The sequence below is a fragment of the Lycium ferocissimum genome, chromosome 1, assembly GCF_029784015.1.
Source record: "Lycium ferocissimum isolate CSIRO_LF1 chromosome 1, AGI_CSIRO_Lferr_CH_V1, whole genome shotgun sequence".
NCBI classification, from domain to species: domain Eukaryota; kingdom Viridiplantae; phylum Streptophyta; class Magnoliopsida; order Solanales; family Solanaceae; genus Lycium; species Lycium ferocissimum.
In genome coordinates, this window is record NC_081342.1 from 51,966,759 (window position 1) to 51,992,043 (window position 25,285).

Sequence of the window (25,285 nt, forward strand, 5' to 3'; positions counted from 1 at the left end):
AAAATCGGTAGAATGTACGAATCTCAAGGGAAAAATGAAGCAAACTCTGGGAATCGAATTGAAAAGGATGAATCATAGTTAAAGAATGCAATTTGTTTTTCAATAATTGAGACTGCTGACCGACAAACTGTGAACTTGTCCTGTGAGGAATATAGTGTTAGAATCTCTACCTAAACCACGCGATGAAAAATCTTGTCTAATTTGCTGGATTTTGAATGATACCCAAAATAGAAAGACAATTTCCATATCAAAATATAATTAAGATGAATCTGTTTTATCGATGCGCAACGAAGAATCTCTTTCTAGGTTTTACATAAAAATAAATACCTAAATTTGATAACTAAATATAAACATGAGACCAATTCAACATATACTCATAAGAGTTTTTTTTTAGAGAAAAAATTAAAAGATACACATAAAATCAATTCAACAATTATCTCACAAGAAAAAAAAAGAAAAAAAAAACACAGACACACGTAGATGGAGAAACAGAACAAAAAGCTAATCTTTTGGGAACAGGGTGGATACATATTGAAGAAATAGGGGAGACAAAAATGTGAATCGAACACTGAAAACCAATAATTCCCAAGACCACTCGACTATAGAGAAAAACAACACGAAGGAAGTCCACCTGTTTCATCTTTTGTCTTCACTCTTCAGAAAGGACTGATCCACCTGCTGCGCATACCAATTTAGGGCAAACAATTCCAGCGGAAGTCTCTTTCGTTCTATTATTCAAAGACAAAAATTAGTAACATATCAGAAAAACATGGAAACGAAGAGACAAGGCCAAAGAAATTTGATTTCTACAATACAGAAGAACAGAGAATAGAAAGAAAGTGGGGATAATGAGCTTAGAAGGACACTGAAGTTTTCAATTAAAAAAAGGGGACAAGTGGCTCCCGTTTTATTTTTCTTTTTTCTTTCCCCCACTTAAACAATAATTAGGGAGAATGGGGTCATATTATAATATCCAAAACTTTGAGGAAGGGAGTCAAATTATATTATCACAACTTTGAGAAAAAAACCCAAAATTATAAGCTTTCTTCCTCTCTCACCTGTATCGATTCAACACTCCAAAAAAAAAAAAAAAAAAAAAAACCCTCTCTCATTTTTCTACTCTCTGTTCTTTTTTGGGATTTTGGCTAAAGTTTCACTTCAAGATTATCATCTTGCCAAAATATCAAGTAAATTTCCTTTATCTTGTTTACTTCAAACTGTTAGAACTAGGGTTTAATGAAGAAGATAAAGAATATGAATTTTGATTTTGCTCTTGTTGGTTACGATTTTGTTTTTATCAAGCAAAATTTTCTATCTCCCAATACTTCTTTTATTGTAATTAGCTACGATTTGGTTGTATTAAAAAGAAAATTGTTTTGGGTTGAACTTTAGCACCAACTATATTGTTTTGGGTTGAACTTTAGCACCAATTATATTGGTTGTATTAAAAAGAAAATTTAATTGGTTCAAATTTGATACAACATGTCCCCAACCACTTTTTCAGTTGCTGGAACAACTTCTGCAGTTATTAGAATAACTTCAGCAGTTGTTCTAGCAACTGCAACAATCATTGGAACAGATGCAAAAGTTGTTAACAAACTTTGTCGGTTCTAATAGAGACCTTTTAACAACCGATTCTGTGAGTTCTCTTCCGATCAGCTGCTTAGACAAAGTTGTTAACAAACTTTGTCGGTTCTAATAGAGACCTTTTAACAACCGATTCTGTGAGTTCTCTTCCGATCAGCTGCTTAGGCATAGGACAACTTTGTTTATTATTGGCACAACTTTAGAAGTTGTGTTACAAATACAGTTGTTGTTCAACTTTTTTTTTTTTTTGGTATTATTAAATTGTATCATTTACTAATTTTAACAATTTTTTTTGTGTAGATAAGATAAAATGGGCCAACATAAGAGGAAGAAGACCATGTCACCTTGTCCTGATGCTAGTAAAAAATCTAGGAGCTTAGCTGCTGCTAGAAAACAAGATATTGCACATAATAAAAGAGATATCACATTAGTACATAAGCTGACTTATGAAGCAGCCCGAGCAAGTGAGACTCTTTCTTATGCACCTTTGGAGATGTTGTACCTTTAAACAATGAGCAATTGATTGGTGAAAAATAAACACTTAAGACTAGCGGTGAAAAGTCCGGTAAAGAAGAAAAAAGTGGTGAGAGTGCAACTGAGCATTCGGGTGAAGAAGAAGAAGATAGAACTATGGTTGGTGACATGGGTGGTAATCAGGTTAGAGAAAAAAGAAATGAGAATAGCACATCAGCTAAGAAATTGGATGGGGATTCAACGACAACTACATTAGAAAGGACAGAAAATAGAAAAAAACAATGACAAGATCAAGAGGATGCTCAATCATTAGCTGTTGCTGGATCAAGTAATGATACTAGTGGTGGTGATAATTCAAAGGGTACTGGATCATTAGATAATAATAGTGATCCCAATGCTCTTTCGGTTCCAGAATGCGTGAAGACCATTTCCATTGAAAAGTATGGATTTAAGACCCACTTGAATATGTCTGGGCCTATGATTAAAGGATCAATGTGAGAGTCGGCTTTGGAACTCAATTTGTTGAGTTTAGAAGGTTTTTGATCGATCAACGTATTGAGTATGGTTTCAAAAAAACTTGTAAAGATGTAGCAGTACATCTCCCAATGAAGTTGGTGCACGACCTTCTTCTTCGCCGAATTTTTTGTGAATAGAAAAAGGAAATTTAGTGTGATTACAGTGGCTTGTCTATTTGTTTTGGCATCAATGAACACTATCATGACTGGACTTCGATGCCATTCTCTCTCCCTTCTTAGTCAGCAGTTAGCAAAGGTTGAAGAAAAGGGTACAAGTTTGGTAGATACAGTGGGGAAGTCTGTTGATGGTGATGGTCTCATTGAGATTATATGAAGGATTCAAACTTGACAAAAAAATAGAAGGTGGCTGTGAGTGTGGTTTGGTTCTTACATAGCATATTATGTGCAAAAGTTACCAAAAAAAAAAAAAAGGTAGCACCAATTGGTTAAAAATGGCGTCGAACCAAAATGTATTTGATTCATATCCATGGGGTCGAATAAGCTTCAATCTTACTATTGAATATATTTTAAAAGAATTGAATCCAACCAAAAACCAATATAACCTTTGATGGTTTTGATTTAAATTATTATTTTGATTTTATGTACACTAAACTGCATCTTACTTATTACATAGGCTTGGGCATTTGAAGCTATTCGGGCAGTTCAACGACTAGCTTAGGATGCTTCAATTGAGAGTTCAATACCAAGAATTATTAAATGGTTGTCCGCCAAACCAGCAAGAAAGACTAACTCTAACTCGGCAAATGTCGATACTCTTGATAAGACAAGAAAAGAGGTAAGATTCTACATCTAAATAATTTCAATTGTGTTTTGAAATAGTGGGGACATCAACTACAGTTGTTGGGCAACTGAACTTGTTGTTCCCACAACTGCTTCGATTTTCCAACAACAATTGAAGTTTGTCCACAACCACAGACAGCTGAAATAACTATTGGACTTGTGTCTAGATCTTTATATATATGTGTATTTTCTTAAGAAGTATTTGAAAGATGAAAAGTTCATCATGACATATAAAATTAGGTTGAAACGTAGTCCAGGCCATTTGAGATTCCCATTTTATATTGGTAATTATTGTTCTTTAGTAAAAACAAAGGCATTATTAAGTTTACAGATACCCTATAATTAGACGGGAGATTTGATACATGATACAACTTAAAATATTCAAGTTCCTTCCCTTGCTTCACAACCATGTTCATATTCAAGGTTATCGTTGATGTAACCAGCTGGTCAATCCATTTGATCTGCTAATGTAATGTTTCTTTCAGTCACTTATACTCTCGATTGAAGTTTTAAGGACTCACTTTTGCACACTTGCCTGACTTTAAATGTTCAAACTTGATTGGTTATACCTCTTATTTCTTTATTTTTCTTTACTTTAGTCAAAATTGAATGCAAATGGAAGTAGAAGTAGAAACTAATCCTTCGTTTTTCCAGTACTCCAAATAAGTATTCTCTCTTTCCTAAACAATAGAAAGTTATCTTGTTTAGGATCTTTCAACCTTGTGCACCTTTTGCTGTTGGGTTTTGCTTGATCTTATTCCATGATTTTTTTTTATATAACGTTAGATAAGTGTTTACCTACCCTATTTAGAAACCTGCAATTACTTCTGTTTTCTCCTTCTTATTGGACTCATTGGTGTTATAGTGCTTATACACTAGGGAGTTTAAGAAAGCTTCATGCATTACATAATTCCTTCTCCCAAATGATGCAACTTTGAATAATCATAACCTACTTTCAATGGAACTGTAACCTTAACCTTAGACCCAACTTTCCCAATTGCCACAACATCTTTTTTATCAACTCCTTCATCTAAGGGGTTATCAACAGTAATGGGCCTAGAAATGAAATTCCCAATAGCTTATTTTTATTATTATTTTTTTCCTTTCTTGATGGGGTTTTTGTGTTTACTGAATATTCATACTCATTTTCTTCATTGCAGATTCAAAATCAAATTGTGCACCCTTTTCTTTTTCCAACAAACATGGAGAAAAGGATGGATTATATTCAAGATATTACGCCCTTTGAAGATAGTCTAGATCAAAACATTGATATTTTAAAAAGCTGAGTTGGCATATGTAACAACTTTATAAATAGATATAATTGGTGGTGATGAGAGTCTTGAGAGAGCTGGTAGTGAGGAGAGTGTTGTGAGAGATTGTGGTGTTGAGCAGATGGTGGTAATTATTGGTGAGCAGAGAGCTACTATCCAAACCATTAAACCACGAGTGGACTTTAATATTTGTAGATCCTTTGGTGGGGCAGGAGAAGACACGTATGTAGTTGATCTTGGTAGGGAAGTAGATACTCCTGGAGTGACAAAAACAACAAGTGTGAGTATTTCCAAGGTCCCTTGTTGCTGTGAATGCAAAAAATATTGTGATAAGCATAATGCCCTTTTGGAGGCAATAAATTCATTTTCCGTGAAGTTAGAAAAGCAGCAGCCAAAGAGGAATAGACTTCCGAGCTACACAATGCGATCTCTTTTTACTCCCGAATTAAGGAGAAGGTTGGCCATAAAATCAAGGCCAAAAATGCAAGGACAAAGAACAAATTGAAGGTGAATCTCCTCTTGCCACGGACGAGATAGAGGACTTTAAAGACTTCCTTAGTAAGAAGGAAGAGGAAAGAAGAATGTATTTGAGTGATGAATTCAATTACCAAGACTTCGAGAACATACTGATCCAAATTTCTCATTTGAGTGCAAGATAATATCACTAATCTTTTTATTATATTTTACAATTTAGGATAGCTTCAATTGTTCAACAACTACTACAGTTGTCCATCAACTGCAACAGTTGTTGGACATTTACAAAAGTTGTTGGTTACTAACATTGAACTGTCTATTGATTTTATCTTTTGCAGCATGTTAACGAGATTTTTTCCCTGATGCGCAAGAGACAGATTTGGTTCACCAGGCACTACAACCAAACAGATCTAATTTTTTATTTGAACTTTTATGACAACTTACATGATAGCAAGTTGTCATAAAACCTTGTAGCCATCACTCAAAACCTTGTGTCCAATGAGCAATGAGGCTCTTGCTTATGCACCTTTGGACATGGTGATACCTTTAAACAATGAGCAATTGATTGTTGAAAAATAAACACTTAAGAGTAGTGGTGAAAATTCAGGTCAAGAAGAAAAAAGTGTTAAGAGTGCAACTGAGCAATCAGGCGAAGAGGAAAAAAGTGGTGAGAGTGCAACTGAGCATTCGGGTGAAGATGAAGAAGATAGAACTATGGTTGGTGACATGGGTGGTAATCAGGTTAGAGAAAAAAGAAATGCGAATAGCACATCAGCTAAGAAATTGGATGAGGATTCGACGACAGCTACATTAGAAAGGACAGAAAATAGAAAAGAACAACGACATGATCAAGAGGATGCTAAATCAGTAGCCATTGCTGGATCAAGTAATGATACTGGTGGTGGTGATAATTCACAGGGTACTGGAGCATCATATAATAATAGTGATCCCAATGCTCTTTTGGTTCCAGAATGCATGAAGACCATTTCCATTGAAAAGTATGGATTTAAGACCCACTTGAATATGTCTGGGCCTTATGATTCAAGGATCAATGTGAGAGTCGGCTTTGGAACTCAATTTGTTGAGTTTAGAAAGGTTTTGATCGATCAGCGTATTGAGAATGGTTTCAGAAAAACTTGTTTTGGTCACTTTTTAAACTTGAAGAAAGATGTAGCAGCACATCTCCCAATGAAGTTGGTGCACGACCTTCTTCTTCGCTGAATTTTTTATGAAGAGAAAAAGGAAATTTGGGTTGATTACAATGGCTTGCCTATTTGTTTCGACATCAATAAAATCGCTATCATGACTGGACTTCGATGCCATTCTCTCCCCCTTCTTAGTCAGCTGTTAGCAAAGGTTGAAGAAAAGGGTACAAGTTTGGTAGGTATAGTGGGGAAGTCTGTTGATGGTGATGGTCTCATTGAGAAGTTGAAGGATTCAAACTTGACAAAAAAATAAAAGGTGACTGTGAGCGTGGTTTGGTTCTTGCATAGCGTATTATGTGCAAAAGGTATAAAAAAAAGGTAGACACCAATTGGTTAAAAATGACGTCGAACCAAAATGTATTCGATTCATATCCATGAGGTCGAATAAGCTTCAATCTTACTATTGAATATCTTTAAAAGAATTGAATCCAACCAAAAACCAATATAAACTTTATGGCTTTCCATGGGCGTTTGCGGTAAGTAATTAAAATGTTCATTTTATGATTTTGAGTTAAATTATTATTTTGATTTTATGTACACTAAACTGCACTTTACTTATTACATAGGCTTGGGAATTTGAAGCTATTCGGCAGTTCAATGGCTAGCTAAGGATCCTTCACTTGAGAGTTCAACGCCAAGAATGATTAAATGGTTGTCCGCAAAACCAGCGAGAAAGACTAACTCTAACTCGGCAAATGTTGATCCTCTTGATCAGACAAGAAAAGAGGTAAGAGTATACATCTAAATAATTTCAATTGTGTTTTGCAATAGTGGGGACATCAGCTACAGTTGTTAGGCAACTGAACTTGTTGTTCCCATAACTGCTTCGATTGTCCAACAACAATTGAAGTTGTTCCATAACCACAGACAACTGAAATAATTGTTGGTGTTGTTTCTAGATCTTTGTATCCATGCCATTTGAGATTACCAACAACACTAACAGTTATTTCAGTTGTCTGTGGTTATGGAACAATTTCAATTGTTGTTGGATAATCGAAGCAGGGGAACAACAAGTTCGATTGCCCGACAACCGAAATTAGGTTTAACATAGTCCATGCCATTTGAGATTCCCATTTTAAGTTGGTACCAACTTAAAATGGGAATCTCAAATGGCATGGACTATGTTCCAACCTAATTTTATATGTCATGATGAACTTTTCATCTTTCAAATACTTCTTAAGAAAATAAACATAGATATAAAGATCTAGAAACAACACCAACAATTATTTCAGTTGTCTATGGTTGTGGAACAACTTCAATTGTTGTTGGACAATCGAAGCAGTTGTGGGAACAACAAGCTCAGTTGCCCAAAAACTATAGTTGATGTCCCCACTATTACAAAACACAATTGAAATTATTTAGATGTAGAATCTTACCTCTTTTCTTGTCTGATCAGGAGGATCAACATTTGCCAAGTTAGAGTTAGTCTTTCTCGCTGGTTTTGCGGACAACCATTTATTCATTCTTGGCATTGAACTCTCAAGTGAAGGATCCTTAGCTAGCTGTTGAACTGCCAAAATAGCTTCAAATGCCCAAGCCTATGTAATAAGTAAAGTGCAGTTTAGTGTACATAAAATCAAAATAATAATTTAACTCAAAACCATAAAATGAACATTTTAGTTACTTACCGCGAACGCCCATGGAAAGCCATAAAGGTTAGATTGATTTTTGGTTGGAATCAATTCTTTGAAAAGATATTCAATAGTAAGATTAAAGCTTATTCGACCCCATGGATATGAATCGAATACATTTTGATTCGATGCCATTTTTAACCAATTGGTTTCTACCTTTTTTTTTTTTTTTTTTGTATCTTTTGCACATAATATGCTATGCAAGAGCCAAACCACGCTCACAACCACCTTTTGTTTTTTTTTCAAGTTTGAATCCTTCATCTTCTCAATGAGACCATCACTATCAACAGACTTCCCCAGTATATCTACCAAACCTGTACCCTTTTCTTCAACATTTGCTAACTGCTGACTAAGGAGGTAAGAGAATGGCATCGAAGTCCGGTCATGATAGAGAATTCATTTATGTTGAAACAAATAGGCAAGCCATTATAATCACACCAAATTTCCTTTTTCTTTTTACAAAATATTCGGCGAAGAAGAAGGTCGTGCACCAACTTCATTGGGAGATGTACTGCTACATCTTTCTTCAAGTTTAAAAAGTGACCAAAACAAGTTTTTCTGAAACCATTCTCAATATGTTGATCGATCAAAACCTTTCTAAACTCAAAAAATTGAGTTCCAAAGCCGACTCTCACATTGATCCTTGAATCATAAGGCCTAGACATATTCAAGTGGGTCTTAAATCCATACTTTTCAATGGAAATGGTCTTAACGCATTCTGGAACCGAAAGAGCATTGGGATCACTATTATTATCTGATGATCCAGTACCCTTTGAATTATCACCACCACCAGTATCATTACTTGATCCAGCAAAGACTACTGATTGAGCATCCTCTTGATCATGTTGTTGCTCTTTTCTATTTTCTGTTCTTTCTAATGTAGCTGTCGTCGAATCCTCATCCAATTTCTTAGCTGATATACTATTCTCATTTCTTTTCTCTCTAACCTAATTATCACCCATGTCACAAGCCATAGTTCTATCTTCTTCTTCTTCACCCGAATGCTCAATTGCACTCTCACCACTTTTTCCCCTTCACCTGATTGCTCAGTTGCACTCTCGCCACTTTTTTCTTCTTCACCTGAATTTTCACCACTATTCTCATATGCTTCTTTTTCACCAATAAATTGCTCATTGTTTAAAGGTATAACCATCTCCAAAGGTGCATAAGCAAGAGCCTCACTTTCTCAGGCTGCTTCATCAGTTAGTTTTTGTACTGCTGTAGTAGCTCTTTTATTATGTGTAGCATCTTGTTTTCTAGTAGTAGCTAAGCTCCTAGATTTTTTACTAGCATCAGAACAAGGTGACCTAGTTCTCTTCCTCTTATGTTGGCCCATTTTATCTTATCTTCGCAAAAAAATAGTTAAAATTAGTAATGGATACAATTTAATAATACCAAAAAAAAAAAAAAAAAAGTTGATTTGTAGCACAACTTCTAAAGTTGTGCCAACAATAAACAAAGTTGTCCAACGCCTAAGCACCTGATCGGAAGAGAACTCACTGAATTTGTTGTTAAAAAGTCTCTATTAGAACCGACAAAGTTGTTAACAACTTTTGCATTTGTACCAACGACTAAAGTTCAACCCAAAACAATATAGTTGGTGCTAAAGTTTAACCCAGAACAATTTTCATTTTATACGACCAAATCGCAGCTAATAACAGTAAAAGAAGTATTGGGAGATAGAAATTTTTGCCTGATAATAGTCAAATCCTAACCTACAAGAGCAAAATCAATATTCATAATCTTTATCTTCTTCTTCTTCTTCTTCTTCTTCATTAAACCCTAGTTCTAATAGTTTGAAGTTAACAAGATAAAGGAAATTTACCTGATATTGCAGCAAGATGATAATCTTGAAGTGAAACTTTAGCCAAAATCCCAAAAAAGAACAGAGAGTAGAAAAATGAGAGAGGGTTTTTTTTTTTCTTTTGGAGTGTTGAATCGATACAGGTGAGAGAGGAAGAAGAGCTTTGCTTGGTCAAGCAAAAAAGCAACTTAAAAACAAGCTTATAACCCAGCAAAAAAAAATTAAGTTGGGGTAGCCTAACTTATTTTTTTGGCTTATAAAACGTTTTCGCCTTTATAAGTCGCTTTAGATAAGCTAAGTCAAACGGGTCCAATTATTTTTTTGGGCTTATTTAAGCAAAATGACTTTAAGTTTAATTGCACCAAACACTTCGAAAGAAAAAGCTGAAAACAACTTATAAGCAACTTATAAGCCAATCCAAACGGGCTCGAAAGCTTATAATTTTGGGGTTTTTTCTCAAAGTTGTGATAATATAATTTGACTCCCTTCCTCAATATTTTGGATATTATAATATGACCCCATTCTCCCTAATTATTGTTTAAGTGGGGAAAAGAAAAAAAGAAAAATAAAATGGGACCCACTTGTCCCCATTTTTTAATTGAAAACTTCAGTGTCCTTCGGAGCTCATTATCCCCTGTTATTGAAGGAGGAAATTAGAAGTGCTGCAATAGGACTGCAATACACGTGTTTAAAGGAGAAGAGCAAATATATAGAATCACCAATGATAAGCCCATGGAATCACCAATGAGATAAGCCCATGTGTGATTGGAAAACAAAAGATGGGCCATGTGAGCAATACAATCCATATGGCTTTTCGTACAACTTCTCAATGCAGTGTTCGTCCTCAAGCTTGTTCACTTATAAATAGGTATATTGTATCTCATATATATTTGGCCTGAGTGTATTTCGTCATTTGTATTTGGCTCATATTATATCTGATATGTATTTGGCCTGAGTGTCTTGTATCTGAATGTATATGAAGCCAAATACATTCAGATACAAGACAAGAAGCTCAAATACATATGACATATGGGATACATTCAAATAAAGTTCAAATACATGTGACATCAGATACAACTGAACATGTACACTCAAATACAGCGAAAATGTACACTCAAATACAACGAAAACACTGTTAAATACACGCGAATACACAAAAGGTAGCTACAAGTGGTAATTTTGAAAAGATAGCTACGAATAGTAAGAAGGGATAATAAGGTAATTATTTATGTAAGTTTACCTATAATATAATATAACTAGAGGTAATTAACTTCTTACAGTAGATAGTCCAGTTGTTAAACAAAAAACAAAAATCTGAATTCTGAAATAGTATTACAACATGAGCACCGATCTACTGGCAAATTTTGCCACAATTGGATAAGGGCAATAAAGCCCTTGGAACCCACTTCGGTCAAAAAACCAAACTCCGATTGCTTCGGCAATTGTATGTTACAATGAGCTAGTTAGATTCAAATAACAAATAACAACACATTAAAAACTGAACATGATATATATAAAATAAAAATAAAAAATTACTTTGTTAGCTAACATTGGAGAGTTTTTGTAGGACCAGTAACTTCGTATTTCAATACCACTGTGAGAATGGCACGAGGAAATGAAATATCATCTTGTTATACTTGGTCCTAATTCGTTCAACCTGAAATCTGAAACAAAGATAAACTCAAATAACAAGTTAGAGAGATCAGAAATCGTCATTTAAAAAAAAAAAAAAAACAACAACAACAACTTGCATAAACTGGCCGGTACCTTGGAAAGTTTGGATTTGAATTGGTGAGCATATATTTATATATTTATCACTAGGAACCAAACTGTTGTTTATCTAATTTTCAAGAGTCAAAAGACAAGAGCAGTTAGAATTTCAAGGAAAATAAAATGATAAGCATAGATGAAAATAATTTGTTAATCATAGAATTAAATTGATTTTCTAATCTGTCAAGAGTCATAGGCCGAATTGACGATGAAAACTGGCGTACAAGTATGTCTTGCTGCATACTGAGGAAAGAAGCACCGCCAAATCATTAAATTCGTGTATATTTGTGAGACACATCATGTTGGCTAATTTTTTCACGGAAAAAAAAATACAGTGCGATTAAGTTGTTCTTACCGAACTTGGTTCTAAAAACTCACGGATGTGCAAGAGATTGGTAGGTTCTTGGCAGATCCCTAAAGTACCCCAAGAAAGGGTCAACAATATAATGTTTTTATACGTTAAGTATATAAAAAATAATGAACTATAGTTGATATTACATTGATAACGATAAGAAAAGAGTAGCTATTTAAATGATGCTTCTTACGTACAATTGCGCAAAGCAGCAACTCTCCTATATTTCTCCTCAATAAGTGGTTCACCAGATATAGTTTTTCTACATAAACTCACTTGAGAGTCGGTAAAAAAAAAAAAAAAAAACAAACAAACACTCAATATGAATTTAGAAAATAAGATTTGCAATGATGCTAAGGTGCACTTATTTGTGATTTCTTTTTAAAAAATCTATTTTGGAGCTGTAATCTATTCTGTAATGAGCACTTAGAATGCAGTCAACAAACTTACATATCAACAAAGAAACCAGCATCAGTGATGCGTTTTCATTCTAGCAGTCAATGGGAGAAACAATCTGAACTTATCACAATGTAGGATTGTAGCTAATACATTTTGAGCATAAATCATCCCTTTTCCTAAAAAGTACTCCATGATAGCTTCAAAAATTCTTGCTCCTCTTGAGTGGAGGTTAGTATCCTGATATATTTTTTTTTTTTTTGGCATTTCTAGTTAGAGATTATACACATAAACTTGTAACACAGACTAATGAGAAGATTCTGGCAGGTCAACTTCTTCAATATCGATCACCAGTATGTGATGCCCCATCGCAATATCTAATCTTGACTAGGTTCCAATTGTAGTAGTCTCAAAAATGTTTGAGAATATCTTTTTCATTAGTTTGGTATCTTTCAAAAATCTCTTGAAGATAAATGGATATAAAATCAATTCGTTCTACACAGGATAGTATCAACAAGACGTGCCTAAAGCAAACTTCGTAAAGAGGCCCCTAATTTTATTTTATTTTAAAAGAGAAAGATCGACATGTATATATTTTTATTTAAAGTCTACTTTTCTAATTTTTTTATATGCGAAGTCATTAATTACTGTTTTATAATCGTGAAGCACAATGCAAAGTTGTTAACAATTTTTTCAAATCAATTTATTCAAAAAAAATTCAAATCACAATATAGCTAATCAATCACGCGACTAAAAAAAATTCTTCTCTTTTTTTCTTTTACAAATATTGTGCACTCTCTCTGTCTCAATTTATGTGACACAATTTGGATTTCAGGAGTCCAACTTCATTATTTTACGTGAATTCAGACATACAATACTTAAGTTTTTTGAAAAACAATTTACATATTTAGAAGCTATATAAAAGTACCATAAGTCACAATGATTTTTTAAACAAATTAGCATAAAACTTAATAAAAAATGGCGTCCCAAAAATTTGGGGGAACCAAAGCCATTGCCTTAGTGGCTTTGGCCTTGTGCCGGTAGAACTTCATCTTTAAGTGCAGATTGCCCTTCAAAAGCACTGGTCTTTAATTTTTGTCCGTCGCCTAATACTCCAAGGTTGTGGGTTCGAACCCTAGCTCTGTAAAAAAAAAAATAATAATAATAAAAATAAAAAAGGAAGTAATTTCGCAAGGCAAAGGTTCGCAAGGCAAAATTTTGCCTTAAGGCAGAACGTTCAAGTTGTTTTTGCTGCATTTTGAATTTCTGTTTTCTAAATGCTTGATGTTTGTAAAATTGCAAGTAGTGATGGCTGTGCATCATGACGTAAATGGGTCGATTGAAAAATTAAGCAACGACATGGATGAGTTGCCAACTTTCCATGCTGAGAATATGCAAAACAACATGAAAGTTATTTAGGCAGAATTTTACCTTCAGTCAAAATTCTGCGTTCAGTCAAAATTCTACCTTAAGGTAGAGTTTGAAATTCTGCCTGAATCATGCAAAACTCTGTCTTGCGATTTTTTTTTTATTTTTATTTTTGATTGAGCGGGGTTCGAACCCGAAACCATGGAGTTCTAACAAAGGGCAAAAATTAAAGACCACCCCAAAATAAGGGCATTCCTATGAATTGCCCGTAGAACTTCTGCATATACTTTAAGATAAAACTTCAAGCAGTATTTTAGTCCCTTTTTTCCCATAGAAGAACGCAAAGCATGCTAACTATTACATATACAATTTAATGGAGGGTTCCTTATATAGGTCCTATAATTAATAGACCCCGAAGTTGTTATGAGGCAACAAGAATTCGAGCCACAATAACCAAAAAGAAGAACAAACGATTTTAACGTGGAAACCCTCAAGGGAAAGAAAATCACGATCGTCACCACTCTTATTATTCAATGAAAGATGTTTTTCAAGGATACATAATTATGAAGGAAACTCATGTATATATACCCTAAACCTAGTAGTCATTGGACCACTTTTCCACGTAGGAAACAAACGACTTTTCAGAAAATTCGGCGCAAACTGGTCCTTATATCAGCCCCCTGCAACCCCTGCAGTCGATCCTAGGAACTGCTCCTTACATCGTCCTACAAACATAACAAAAGTTAAGAAGCCTTTGGTCTTCCGAGCAGATTTATGATTGTATGACAAAAATTAACCTGAGTATGTCCAAAAATTAATTAGCTAAGGATGAGTTGACTTGCTAATTAGTGTTACTGAAGACATTATTCTTAGAATTGTGAATCACAGACTGTTCAAAATAAAGATTGGTTAAGAAATAGTTTTTTCTTAAACAAGCAAAATGTTGTTAACTGAAATTGTGACTGCCATCTGGGGATTTACCTAACGATGGAGTAGTTTGATTGGTCCTGTAACAAAAGATTCTCTGATCAAATCTGTTAACAGTGATATTTTGTGAAGCTATATTATCAAATTTGCAGAATACGAGATAGGGAATATGGATTCTTTCGCATCTTGATTCAGTTTTTGAAAAAAAAAAAAAACGATTCATTCAAGAAAAATGATCATAAACCAAGTTCGAGTTGAGCTTCCATGGACATTCTCCAAGATTGTTCAGTTTGAGAGAGAAATCATAGAGAAGGAGAAGATATTTTGTTGAAAGGAAACTGATCTTTCGATTGATTGTATTGAATGTAAAATGTTGTATTTAATTACATAGTGCTGATTAGCTATCTAGGAACTAATCCCAACCAACTAGTGACAATTAACTAACAGCTAATAACAAACTAAGCGACGCTGAGCCTAACTAACCATAACCAAATTAGTAAATAAATATTACAATTCACTTTCAGTTCTTAATACCCCTCAAGTTGGAAGTGCGGGAGCACAACCAACTTGTCTACTATAGTGGAATGTTTGATTCCAGTGAGAGCTTTCGGGAGTGTGTCTACAAGTTGACTTGTGGTAGCAATATGATGTAGAGAAATGAGGCCTTCTTGCAATTTTTCCTAACAAAGTGACAGTCCACCGGTATGTGCTTGGTCCTCTTATTAAAAACTGAATTCTTACTCTGTGTAGGGCTGAATGACTGTCATAATAGACCACAGTAGGACTAGCGAATAGTACTTCCAATTCTTCCAATAGCATACTAAGACAAACTAACTCTCCAAAACCTTTCTCAAGGATATGTATTATGTTTCTTCGGAGGACATTGAGATTGTTTCCTACTTTTTAGATTTTCAACTTATTCGACTGTTTCCTAGTTGGACGATATAGCCACCGATTGATTTCCTTGAATCCAGGCATGCAACTCAATTTGAGTCACAGTAGGCCCTCATTGTGCAATCCTCATCCTCGAACAAGAAAATCCCAGTATAGGGTCCTTTATTAGGTATCTCAATAACTGAAATGTTGCCTTTAGATGAGGTTCTCTGGGGTCTTGCATAAACTAGTTAAGGAATTGCGCACTAGAAGTTTATATCTAATCTGGTATTAGTCAGAAAGTTCAATTTGCCAATCAGTTTCCTGTAATATGTGGGATCTGCTAAGGCAGTCCCCTCCTTTGCTCTAAGTTTTGTGTTCGGGTCATGAGGTGAGGAGAAATAACTGTGATTCATACATGTAATCTTTCAGCAGGTCAAAAACAAATTTCCCAGCAAATGGGGCATGTTTGGCTGGGTTTGGGCGGGTTGAACACGGGTTGAACAAAAACGGGTTGGTTTTCAACCCACCCATATTTCATGTGGGTAAAATATGGGTTGGGTGATAAATGGGTGGGTTGGTTATGACTTATCCTATATTCTATAAGTGTACTATTATTTCAAGTGTAATATTTATAATTTTTTTGTTTCTCAAATTAAATTAATTTTTTCATATATTTATAATTAATTATATGAAACTGAAAATACGGGTAAGGAAAAATTCCTCATCTATTATAAAAATTCTATAAAAGTAAATTTATGAAATAGACAATTCGGGGTCGGGGGGGGGGGGGGGGGGAGCTAGTAGTGGGGGGGGGGGTTAGGGTGGGTGTGGCGGGGTGGGGGGGTAGGTTGGGATGGGGGGGAGGGAGTAAAGGGTGGCGTAGAGGTGGGGGGGGTGGTCGGGGCGGGGCGGGGTGGGGTGGTAGGTTGGGATGGGGGAGAGGGAGTAAAGGGTGGCGTAGAGGTGGGTGGGGGTGGTCGGGCGGGGCGGGTGCGGTAGGTGGGGGAAAGGTGTAGGTGGTGGGGTGGGTGGTTGAGGGTGGGGTTGTGCGTTGGTGTGTTCTTATTGATCTGGAAAATATTTTCCCTCAAATTTTTTTTTTAAAAAAAAATTCTCATATTTTGAAGAAAATGATCTGTTATTGGGTCTAGTGTCTTCATATATGGATACACATATTTTACCCATATTTTGTCCATATTATTATGAGTTAACAATAGATTGAAGTCATAATATTTACCCAATTGAAATATAAGTGATCCAACTCATTAAAATGTGGGTTAAATGGACTGATTTTCTAAATATGGGTTGAAATTGTCAGCTCTACTTGAGATATAATTTCTCCAGTCTTTGTATAATATCTCTTATTTCAGGAAGTAATGCAAGTTTTCAAGTCTTTAATCCTGAAACACATATTTGAGTATAAAATGAACGAAATTAACTTAAGTACAAGTAAACCAATAAAAAAAAAGAGGCAAATATACCTAAAATATGCATTTCTATCCTTGTATCAACCTTTAATATATTTTAGAAAAGTAATTATTATTTTATTAAAGGGATAAGGCACCGTTACCCCCCTGAACTATACCCGAATTTGCTACGACACACCTTACCTTTCCCAGGGTCCTATTACCCCCCTAAACTTATTTAAAACGGAATAATTACCCCCTAAACGCTGATGCCCACTCTCATATGGGAGAGTGACATACACTCTCCTTGCCACATGTGTATTTATTTTTTTTTTTTTTTTTTTTTTCAGCTGTCGTGTCAATGTTTTTTAAAATAAAAATAAAAAACTGAATTTTCATTAAAAAAATGAGTTTTAAAACCCGTCTTTTTTTTTTAATTTGAAAATTTGATTTTTTTTTAAACCCATTTAAAAAATTAAAAAAAAAAACTAAAAACATGGATTAAAAAACTGAATTTTCTTTTAAAAAAAAAGGATTTTAAAACCCTTTTTAAAAAAAAATGAAAATTTGTTTTTTTTTTTTAAAAACCCGTTTTTGAAAAAGAAAAAAAAACTGAAAAATGATTTTTTTTTTTAAATATGGAAAAATGGATTTGTTAAAAATATGGAAAACTTGATTATTTTTTTAAAATGTCTTAAAAAATCTTGATTTCATTTTCTTAGGACACTTTTATTTTTCAAATAAAATCCGGAAAATGTTTTTCTTGCCAAAATGTGAAAAAAACTGAATTTTTATAAAATTTTGAAAAAATTAATTATTTTCTTAACATGTGGAAAACCCGTTTTTTAAAACTAAATGTGGAAGACTAGATTTATTTTCAAATTTTTAAGAAAATGCGATTTTTAAGGAAAAAAATTAAGTTTTCCCTTTTTTATGTTTCTCACTCTCTCAAAGAGAGTGAAACACACTCTCTTTGCCACATCGAGGGCGCAGGGGGTAATTATTTCGTTTTAAATAAGTTTAGGGGGGTAATAGGGCCCAAGGAAAGGTAAGGTGTGTCGTAGCAAATTCGGGTATAGTTCAGGGGGGTAATGGTGCCTTATCCCTTTATTAAACAAATCGACAACGTCTATGGAGGACAATAGTGAATAACAATACAAAAGACCCAGGGAAGCAATATTACACTCATAGTCGGATTCTCTAAAAAAATTTCCAACAAGCTCAGTCAGTCAGGTTTGCCAACAAGGATTTTTCCGATAGATTCTTTGCGAACATCTATTACCGACAAATTCTTATGTCGAAAAATGAAGAGATGTTTATAGTGTTAACCATGTCGATGATAACTCAAAACATTCATTAACACTCTGCGTATTGGCGTGTTATCTAACTTTCAGTTCACATCAGTAGGGTGAAGTCTTGATTCACCTGTCCCATTCTATACATTTAAGGGGTTATTAACATCATTAAGGTTACTATATTCCACAATTCACAACATCCAACTACTATTCGTCTTCTTAACTTTCCAATATTCACCATTAACAATCAAGCTAGATCTAATCTCCACTTTTCAATCACCAATTCAAGCATAATTACTATCCTACTACTATCATTTATATACATCATAAATGAAGTGGGAGTAGTGGAATTAACTCAATCTGTCTAAATCTTGAAATCTCAACTTTGAATCTTTTTTTGGGTGTTGCTGAGATTTTGAGGGGATATATGAATTGTATAGATTAAACGATATTAGTAGTAGGCTTTAAGGAGTGTTACTAGGTAGTAACCCAAAACATCCTTGGAGCGAGCTTTGGTACTTGGTTCTAACTTCTAATTCATCCCAAACCCGAAAGGGAAAATGACATAGGGTACCCACTTAAGATTCTTTAAGTACAAAATATATAGATAGTTTTCCTTATTTACAAAACATAGCGATATTTTACGAAACATGATGGATTTTCATATATTTTTTTTTCCAGAAAATATATATTTTTTTAAAAAATATTTTAAACTTTTTTTAAAAAAAAACTATTATTATTTTTTTTTGCTCAAAGGCTTAAAAAATTACCACAAATTTTTGTGTATGTAAGCTGTATGTGTGAGCGAAATTTTTAATATAGTTTTCATACACAAAATTGTGAGCGAAAACTTTAAGCCTTGAATATTGTATGAAAGTTGTTACAATGTGGTTGTAGTTGTATTAATTTTCCAGAAACTTTATATTTGAAAAATGTGAATGAAATTCTAAGTCTTGAGCGAGATCTACACATTTCATACCATTCTCATACATAAAATTTTGAGCGTAATGTTTAAGCCTTGATCGAGATATACACATTTCATACGTTTTTCATACACAAAAATTGACCGAACTTTTTAAGCCTTGAGCAAGATAACACATTTCATACACAAAATTTGAGTGATTATTTTAAGAGCCTGTTTGGATGGGCTTAAAAAAAGCAGCTTATAAGCTGTTTTCAGCTTATAAACTGCTTTAGATAAGCTAAGTCAAACAGGCCCAATTATTTTTTTGGGCTTATTTTAAGCACAAAATGACTTATAAGCTGGCCAGTCAAACACTCAAAAAAGCTAAAAACAGCTTATAAGTAGTTTTCAGCAACTTATAAGTAGTTTTCAGCAACTTATAAGCCAATCCAAACAGGCTCTAACTCTTGAATGTTGTATCAAAGTTGTATACAATGTTGTTGTAGTTGTATTAATTTTACAGAAATCTAACATGAACTTTATACACGAAAATGTGAGCGAAATTCTAAGCCTTGAGCGAGATACAAATTTCATACCATTTTCATACACACAAATTTGAGAGGATTTTTAAAGCCTTGAACGAGATATACACATTTTATACATTTTTCATACCGTTTTCATACACTAAATTTTGAGCGATCTTTTTAAGCCTTGAGAGAGATATACACATTTCATACATAAATTTTTGAGCGAAAAAAATAATTTAAAAAAAATAAAATAATAACAAAAATTAATTTTTTTTTTAAAAAATAATGTTTTTTAAAAAAAAGTATGTTTTGTATAGGATTTATAATGTTATGTATTGTAAATAGAAAACTATCGTCACGTTTCGTAAATATTTCTCCTTAATATGTATATATACATACTTTACCCAAACCCAAACCATATTGTACACACTACACAAACACTTTCTTGAGAATATCAAAATTGGGATGGTTGGACTCGGTCTCTAGCACATGTTTATGGTTTTAATCACGTGATTAAGCTAATGTTTAACGCAATTAAGCGTAAATATCGGGAAAAGGGTCAAAAATACCCACACGTATTTTGGAAAAGAATAAAATATACTCCGAACTTATTTTGGGTAAAAAATATCCCTCTCATCCTTAAAGTTTTCAAATATACACTGCTTGGCCGAATTATCCCCAAAATAACCCGAAATCATTTTTTAAACCTGCTCCACCATTTAAACCCGACTCAACTAAATAATAACCCATAAGATCTCGTTATTCCCCCAATTTCAAACCTACGTATTGGGGGAATAAGGGAATCTTATGGGTTATTACTTAGTTAAGTCGGGTTTAAATGATAGAGTTATGCTTAAAAAATGATTTTAAAGTTATTTTGGAGGATAATTTCACAAGACAAAGATATTTGAAAACTTTAAGGATGAGAGGGGTATTTTTGACCCAAAATAAGTTCGGAGAATATTTTTAACCCCTTTTCCAAAGTAGAAGAGTATTTTTGACCCTTTTCCCTTAAATATCTATGAGCTTTACATTAAAAAATAAAAGTCTATTTTTCTAATTTTCTAGAATTATTTACCCAATTTGGTTGTTTCATTTTTTCGTTTTCTTTAATCAAAGCTGAATGTGCTAAAATGCAATTCTTCGTAATGGGCAATTATAAGGGTCCAAGCTTTAATATATATGTATATATAGGATTCTTAAATTAGAAAAGAACAAATCACAAGATGTAAATGAAAACATGCTATGTACATAGTTATAAGGAAAATGGTGATGAAAAATGTACAGGTGCAAATAGGGATGCGCATTGTTTGAATTAAACTAAAAAAAAGTAAATTGATTTTTTTGTTATTATGTTTGATTTTTGGTTTGATTACGGATAAATTTTTTAAAAGTTTGATTTCTTGGTTTCGTTTCGCATTTTAAACAATAAATATATACACACGCGCGCCTATATATTATTATTTTTACATAAAGCGCATTTGATTCTTGATATATGGTTAGTAAAGCATCAACTAGTATTAAATATTATATTTACATTTTGTTTTGATTATCACATTATGTATGAAAATATGCTCTTATTACGGGCTTACCAGTGATATCCATTTTAATTATTTGAATTGAATTTAGAGAAAAACATTATTTAAGATATTTGATATTACTATTTTTCATTCTTTATAATAGTTTTCGTCATTTAAATATCTTATTCAATATTGGATCCATATTATATTATATGAGACAAACGAAAAATCGAAAAACAAAATAGAAATGAAATTTATTATAATGCATATTGGATAGTATTTCTTTGATAGTGAAAACAAAATCAAATAACTGAAAAGAGTCACATTTGCCTCTTTACTAGCGAAAATAAGCTATATTTGTCCTCAGTTATATTCTTTTTAATAAATATACCCCTACAATCATATTTTAGACCTTATATTGACCCCTCTCTCGTTAAAATTTTATTTTCAACCTAAAAACACCACGTGAAAACCAACTCATTATCTTAGTCAATTATATTAGATTTCATATTATATTATGACACAAACCAAAAATCGTAAAATGAATCCAGGTAGTACAGATAAGATAAGTTTTTAAATATTGAAACCAAAATAAAATAATGTTAAATCAAACGGGAAATCCGAAAAATGCAAATAAAAAAAGTGGTATTCAAAATGCAAGGGAGATGATAAATTGGAATTTACTCTATAGAGTTGTGAGCATACAGTACATCCCTTTCTCCCCCCCACCTTGTATTGGATAAGGAAATCCCAAAAGAACACAGACAGCGTTTGCCATAGCCATGTCTCTCTCTTGTTTCTCCACCACCAAACTCCACCTCAAACCCCTACACCCAAACACGCCCTTAACCCTCAACTCAGCCTTTCTCCCCAAATTCCAACTCCCCAAACTGAAGAAAACCAACAAACCCGTTGTTTCATTAACATCATCATCATCCCCAACAATCTCAGCTTCACTTGAAGCTGGTGTTGGTATAATGGCAACTAAACTTGGTATGATGAGTTTCTTTGAGGAAACAGGTACAGTTGTCCCTGTAACTGTTGTTGGTTTTCGGGAAGGTAATATTGTTACTCAGATTAAAACTGAAGCTACTGATGGTTATAATGCTGTACAAGTTGGTTATAGAAGAGTGAGAGATAGAAAACTTACTAAACCTGAAATGGGACATCTTGAAAAGTCTGGGATTATTCCTTTGAGACATTTGCAAGAGTTTAGACTTCAGGATGTTGATGGGTTTGAGGTTACTCAGAAACTTGATTTTAATGAGTTGTTTAATGAGGGTGATTTGGTTGATGTTTCTGGTACAACTATTGGAAAAGGATTTCAAGGTAAATACTGTCTCAATATTGTTTGTCTACAATCTTGAATTTTCCTAAAGGTTGTGTTTTTAACGCTTTTATTTTAAATTTTGGGGTTCACTATCTGATTTTAGAAAAATTTAGTATGAAGGAAAATGTTTTCCAAGAAAATAAGATGGTTTCTTATTTATTTTCTTGTGTTCAGTACGTAAGCAAAAATATTATCCTAAAGACAGTTGTATATAATCTAGACAAATACTATGGGAGGTGGGGTTGGGGGTGGGGGTATGGGTGGTGGCGATGGGGGATATGAGGGAAATATTGTTACTCAGATTAAAACTGAGGCTACTGATGGATATAATGCCGCCAGCCAAATGACCCCTTATTGTTCATTTTGGGGTACATTATCTGAATTTAGAAAAAAAAAAAAATTCCTTGTTTGTTTGGATGTATTAGCATTTAGATGACTTCACTTGTGAAAGTTGAAGTTATTGAAGAACTTACTGATAAACCGATTATCCATGCCTGTGTAAAGTCCATATGAAGTACTAGGTTTCGCTGTATTTTGGATAAGCCAGACTAAGAGTTCTTCCCAATTGGATTAGTGAAGTGTGCAGGTGACCTTGATTTTATGTTTTGTGATTGGTTTCTTATTATTAGTGAGCTATTGGTCCTGACAGAATATATTGTCTTTCAAGTGAACTTTCAGTAGAGAACTTGTACTGTTGAAGAATCTAAATTATTCAATATTGAGATAAAACGTGTTCAAAAGGAGGAAAATGGATATTATAGCCAGATCCAACTAGCTTAGAATTGAGGTGTGGTTGTTGTTCAAAAGAGGAAGTATCTTTGATTTTAGTAGTGTGGTACATCTAAACTGCCAGGTCTTTGGTTTTTTATTCGGAAAATTGTGCTCTGTTATGTCATTGCATGAAAAGAAATAAATTGGTAGAAGTTCTCATAGGTGATGCAAGCCTCAAACCAGAATAGTATTTGTTTGTATTATTAAGATGCAATCTACAGATGCAAATATGCTGTTTTACTTATTTATATAACTACTTGATATGCCTATTACATGAGCTACATTATATCATTAATATTTGGGCCCAATGGTTTCTCAAAACATAGTATTGGTTTGCACTTTCTCAAAAAATAGTAGTATTTGTTTGTATTATTAAGATGCATATATCACTATAGATGCAAATATGATGTTTTACTTATCTATAATACTACTTGGTATTCCTGTTACACGCGGCCAAATGGTTTATATTAATGCTTTTATTGATTTTTCCCAATAACCGATTCTGTTGTCTATAAATGTGGCATGTTTGATTTGATCTGAAAATCACATCGTAATTGAACATCATGGTATCTCCTCTCTGAATGTGGCATGGCTCCAGCACCTAAATAAGCTTCATTGATGAATATCTTGATATTCTGTGCAACTTGGCTTGCTGTCATAGTAGATACTACTCATCTGGTGCTGATCATAGTGTTTTTTATGCTGGTTGGTTCCACGGTGTACATTTCAGATGTTTAAATGTGTAGGTAGGATTTATAAGTTTTTCAAGTCTTAAAGTTTTCCAAATAACAGGCTTTATTATTTTAACCTTCTTGTGAAAACCTGAATAGTTGTTTTAAATATCACGTTAAAGAGACTTCCATACAAGTGCATGTATTGACGTATTTTAACTACGAAGTCAAGATACAGGAACGGTCTACATATAGCACTTACTTGGGAAGGAACTTTATTTCAAATTTGGATTACCTTTAAAGAAAGCAAGTTCTATTTATCATATCTTGTTTTTCTCTGTTTCATTGTTGACACTGGTGAAATACTTTGGACTTGCAGGTGGTATCAAGAGGCATAATTTCAAGAGGGGTCTAATGACTCACGGATCAAAGAGTCATAGACAACTAGGATCAATTGGTGCTGGAACAACCCCAGGGCGTGTATATAAGGGCAAGAAAATGCCTGGAAGGATGGGAGGCACCAAGACCAAGATTAGAAAGCTGAAGATTGTCAAGATTGATGATGAACTCAACATTCTAATGATCAAAGGAGCTCTTCCTGGTAAGCCTGGAAATCTTTTGCGAATAGCTCCAGCCAAGATTGTGGGCAAAAACATCCCCAAGAACTAATCCCTCTTCTCAACTCTGTCAACTGATGTAATTTATTCTTTTCAAATATGTAGCTTTAAAATTTTGATATTGCCTTCTCTCTCTTTTGTCACGATATCGTTATTTCAGAGGCTGGGTAACATTCTTCAAGTTCTAATTTTCAGATTTCTATCTAAAACTCAGTCTTCATATCTTTACATTTTCATTAAGTCTATGAAAATGTCTGGTTTTATTTCTGGTTTTGGACCTGAAAGAAAGAAATTTTACTCCCTCTAATTCAGTATGTGACACACTTTTCTTTTTAGTCTGTTTTATCAAGTAAAAAAAAAAAAAAAACCGTCCCCTTTCTATATTTGGAAACTCTTAGATTTTACACTTCTTGTTTTACCTGACAGCATGCTCTTACAGCCATCTATGTCATATTGTCATGTTATGCTTATGACCAAAAATGAACTGTTAGCAGAGCACTAAGTGTAAATAGACTGACCTTGAAAACTCGCAGCTTCACCCTACATTATCAATCAAGACAGATAGGTCCAAATGTGACTAAGTCGATTTTATTCTTTAAGTTAGCTACAGAGGTGGTAAGGATGTCCAGAAGGGAAGCCTAAAAGCTCTTTCCCTCCCACTGAGCTTGCGGCATCATCTCCCATACTGCAACCCTCCTCCTTTATCCCAACTTGGAATTCCCACAGGCAGAGTAACATTAATGTGATGATTTGAGATAATTGAGCATGCTAGTAGTGAGAAATCTTCTAATGC

General features: G+C 33.8%; 2 protein-coding genes and 1 pseudogene across 2 annotated transcripts; 1 reads left to right on the top strand and 2 right to left on the bottom strand.

The window, feature by feature from the left end:
* Window positions 1–371: 371 nt before the first annotated feature.
* LOC132065102 (uncharacterized) lies at window positions 372–10,521 on the bottom strand. The gene is made up of 4 exons (XM_059458345.1): window positions 10,505–10,521; window positions 9,784–9,928; window positions 7,704–7,865; window positions 372–728 (listed from the first exon to the last, which is right to left on the bottom strand). Exons 1-4 carry the CDS (start codon window positions 10,519–10,521, stop codon window positions 693–695), a joined length of 360 nt encoding a protein of 119 aa, XP_059314328.1. The 3' UTR covers window positions 372–692.
* Window positions 10,522–10,638: 117 nt separating this feature from the next.
* LOC132065112 (pectin acetylesterase 8-like) lies at window positions 10,639–21,188 on the bottom strand (annotated as a pseudogene).
* A 600-nt stretch (window positions 21,189–21,788) lies between these two features.
* Window positions 21,789–24,701, top strand: LOC132055335 (large ribosomal subunit protein uL3c). The gene is made up of 2 exons (XM_059447106.1): window positions 21,789–22,432; window positions 24,255–24,701. The coding sequence occupies exons 1-2, from the start codon at window positions 21,886–21,888 to the stop codon at window positions 24,542–24,544; spliced, it is 837 nt and encodes a 278-aa protein (XP_059303089.1). The 5' UTR covers window positions 21,789–21,885; the 3' UTR covers window positions 24,545–24,701.
* The last annotated feature ends 584 nt before the right edge of the window (window positions 24,702–25,285 follow it).

What these genes read in the sequence shown, in the direction of transcription:
- LOC132065102 (XM_059458345.1), bottom strand. An exon ending in TCATCTTGCTGCAATATCAG is followed by an intron (nt 7,866 to 9,783) that starts GTAAATTTCCTT and finishes CTTATTACATAG; the next exon opens with GCTTGGGCATTTGAAGCTAT. An exon ending in CTGATCAGACAAGAAAAGAG is followed by an intron (nt 729 to 7,703) that starts GTAAGATTCTAC and finishes TTTGAATAATAG; the next exon opens with AACGAAAGAGACTTCCGCTG.
- LOC132055335 (XM_059447106.1), top strand. Translation starts at nt 21,886, where the DNA reads ATGTCTCTCTCTTGTTTCTCCACCACCAAACTCCACCTCAAACCCCTA. An exon ending in TATTGGAAAAGGATTTCAAG is followed by an intron (nt 22,433 to 24,254) that starts GTAAATACTGTC and finishes TTGGACTTGCAG; the next exon opens with GTGGTATCAAGAGGCATAAT.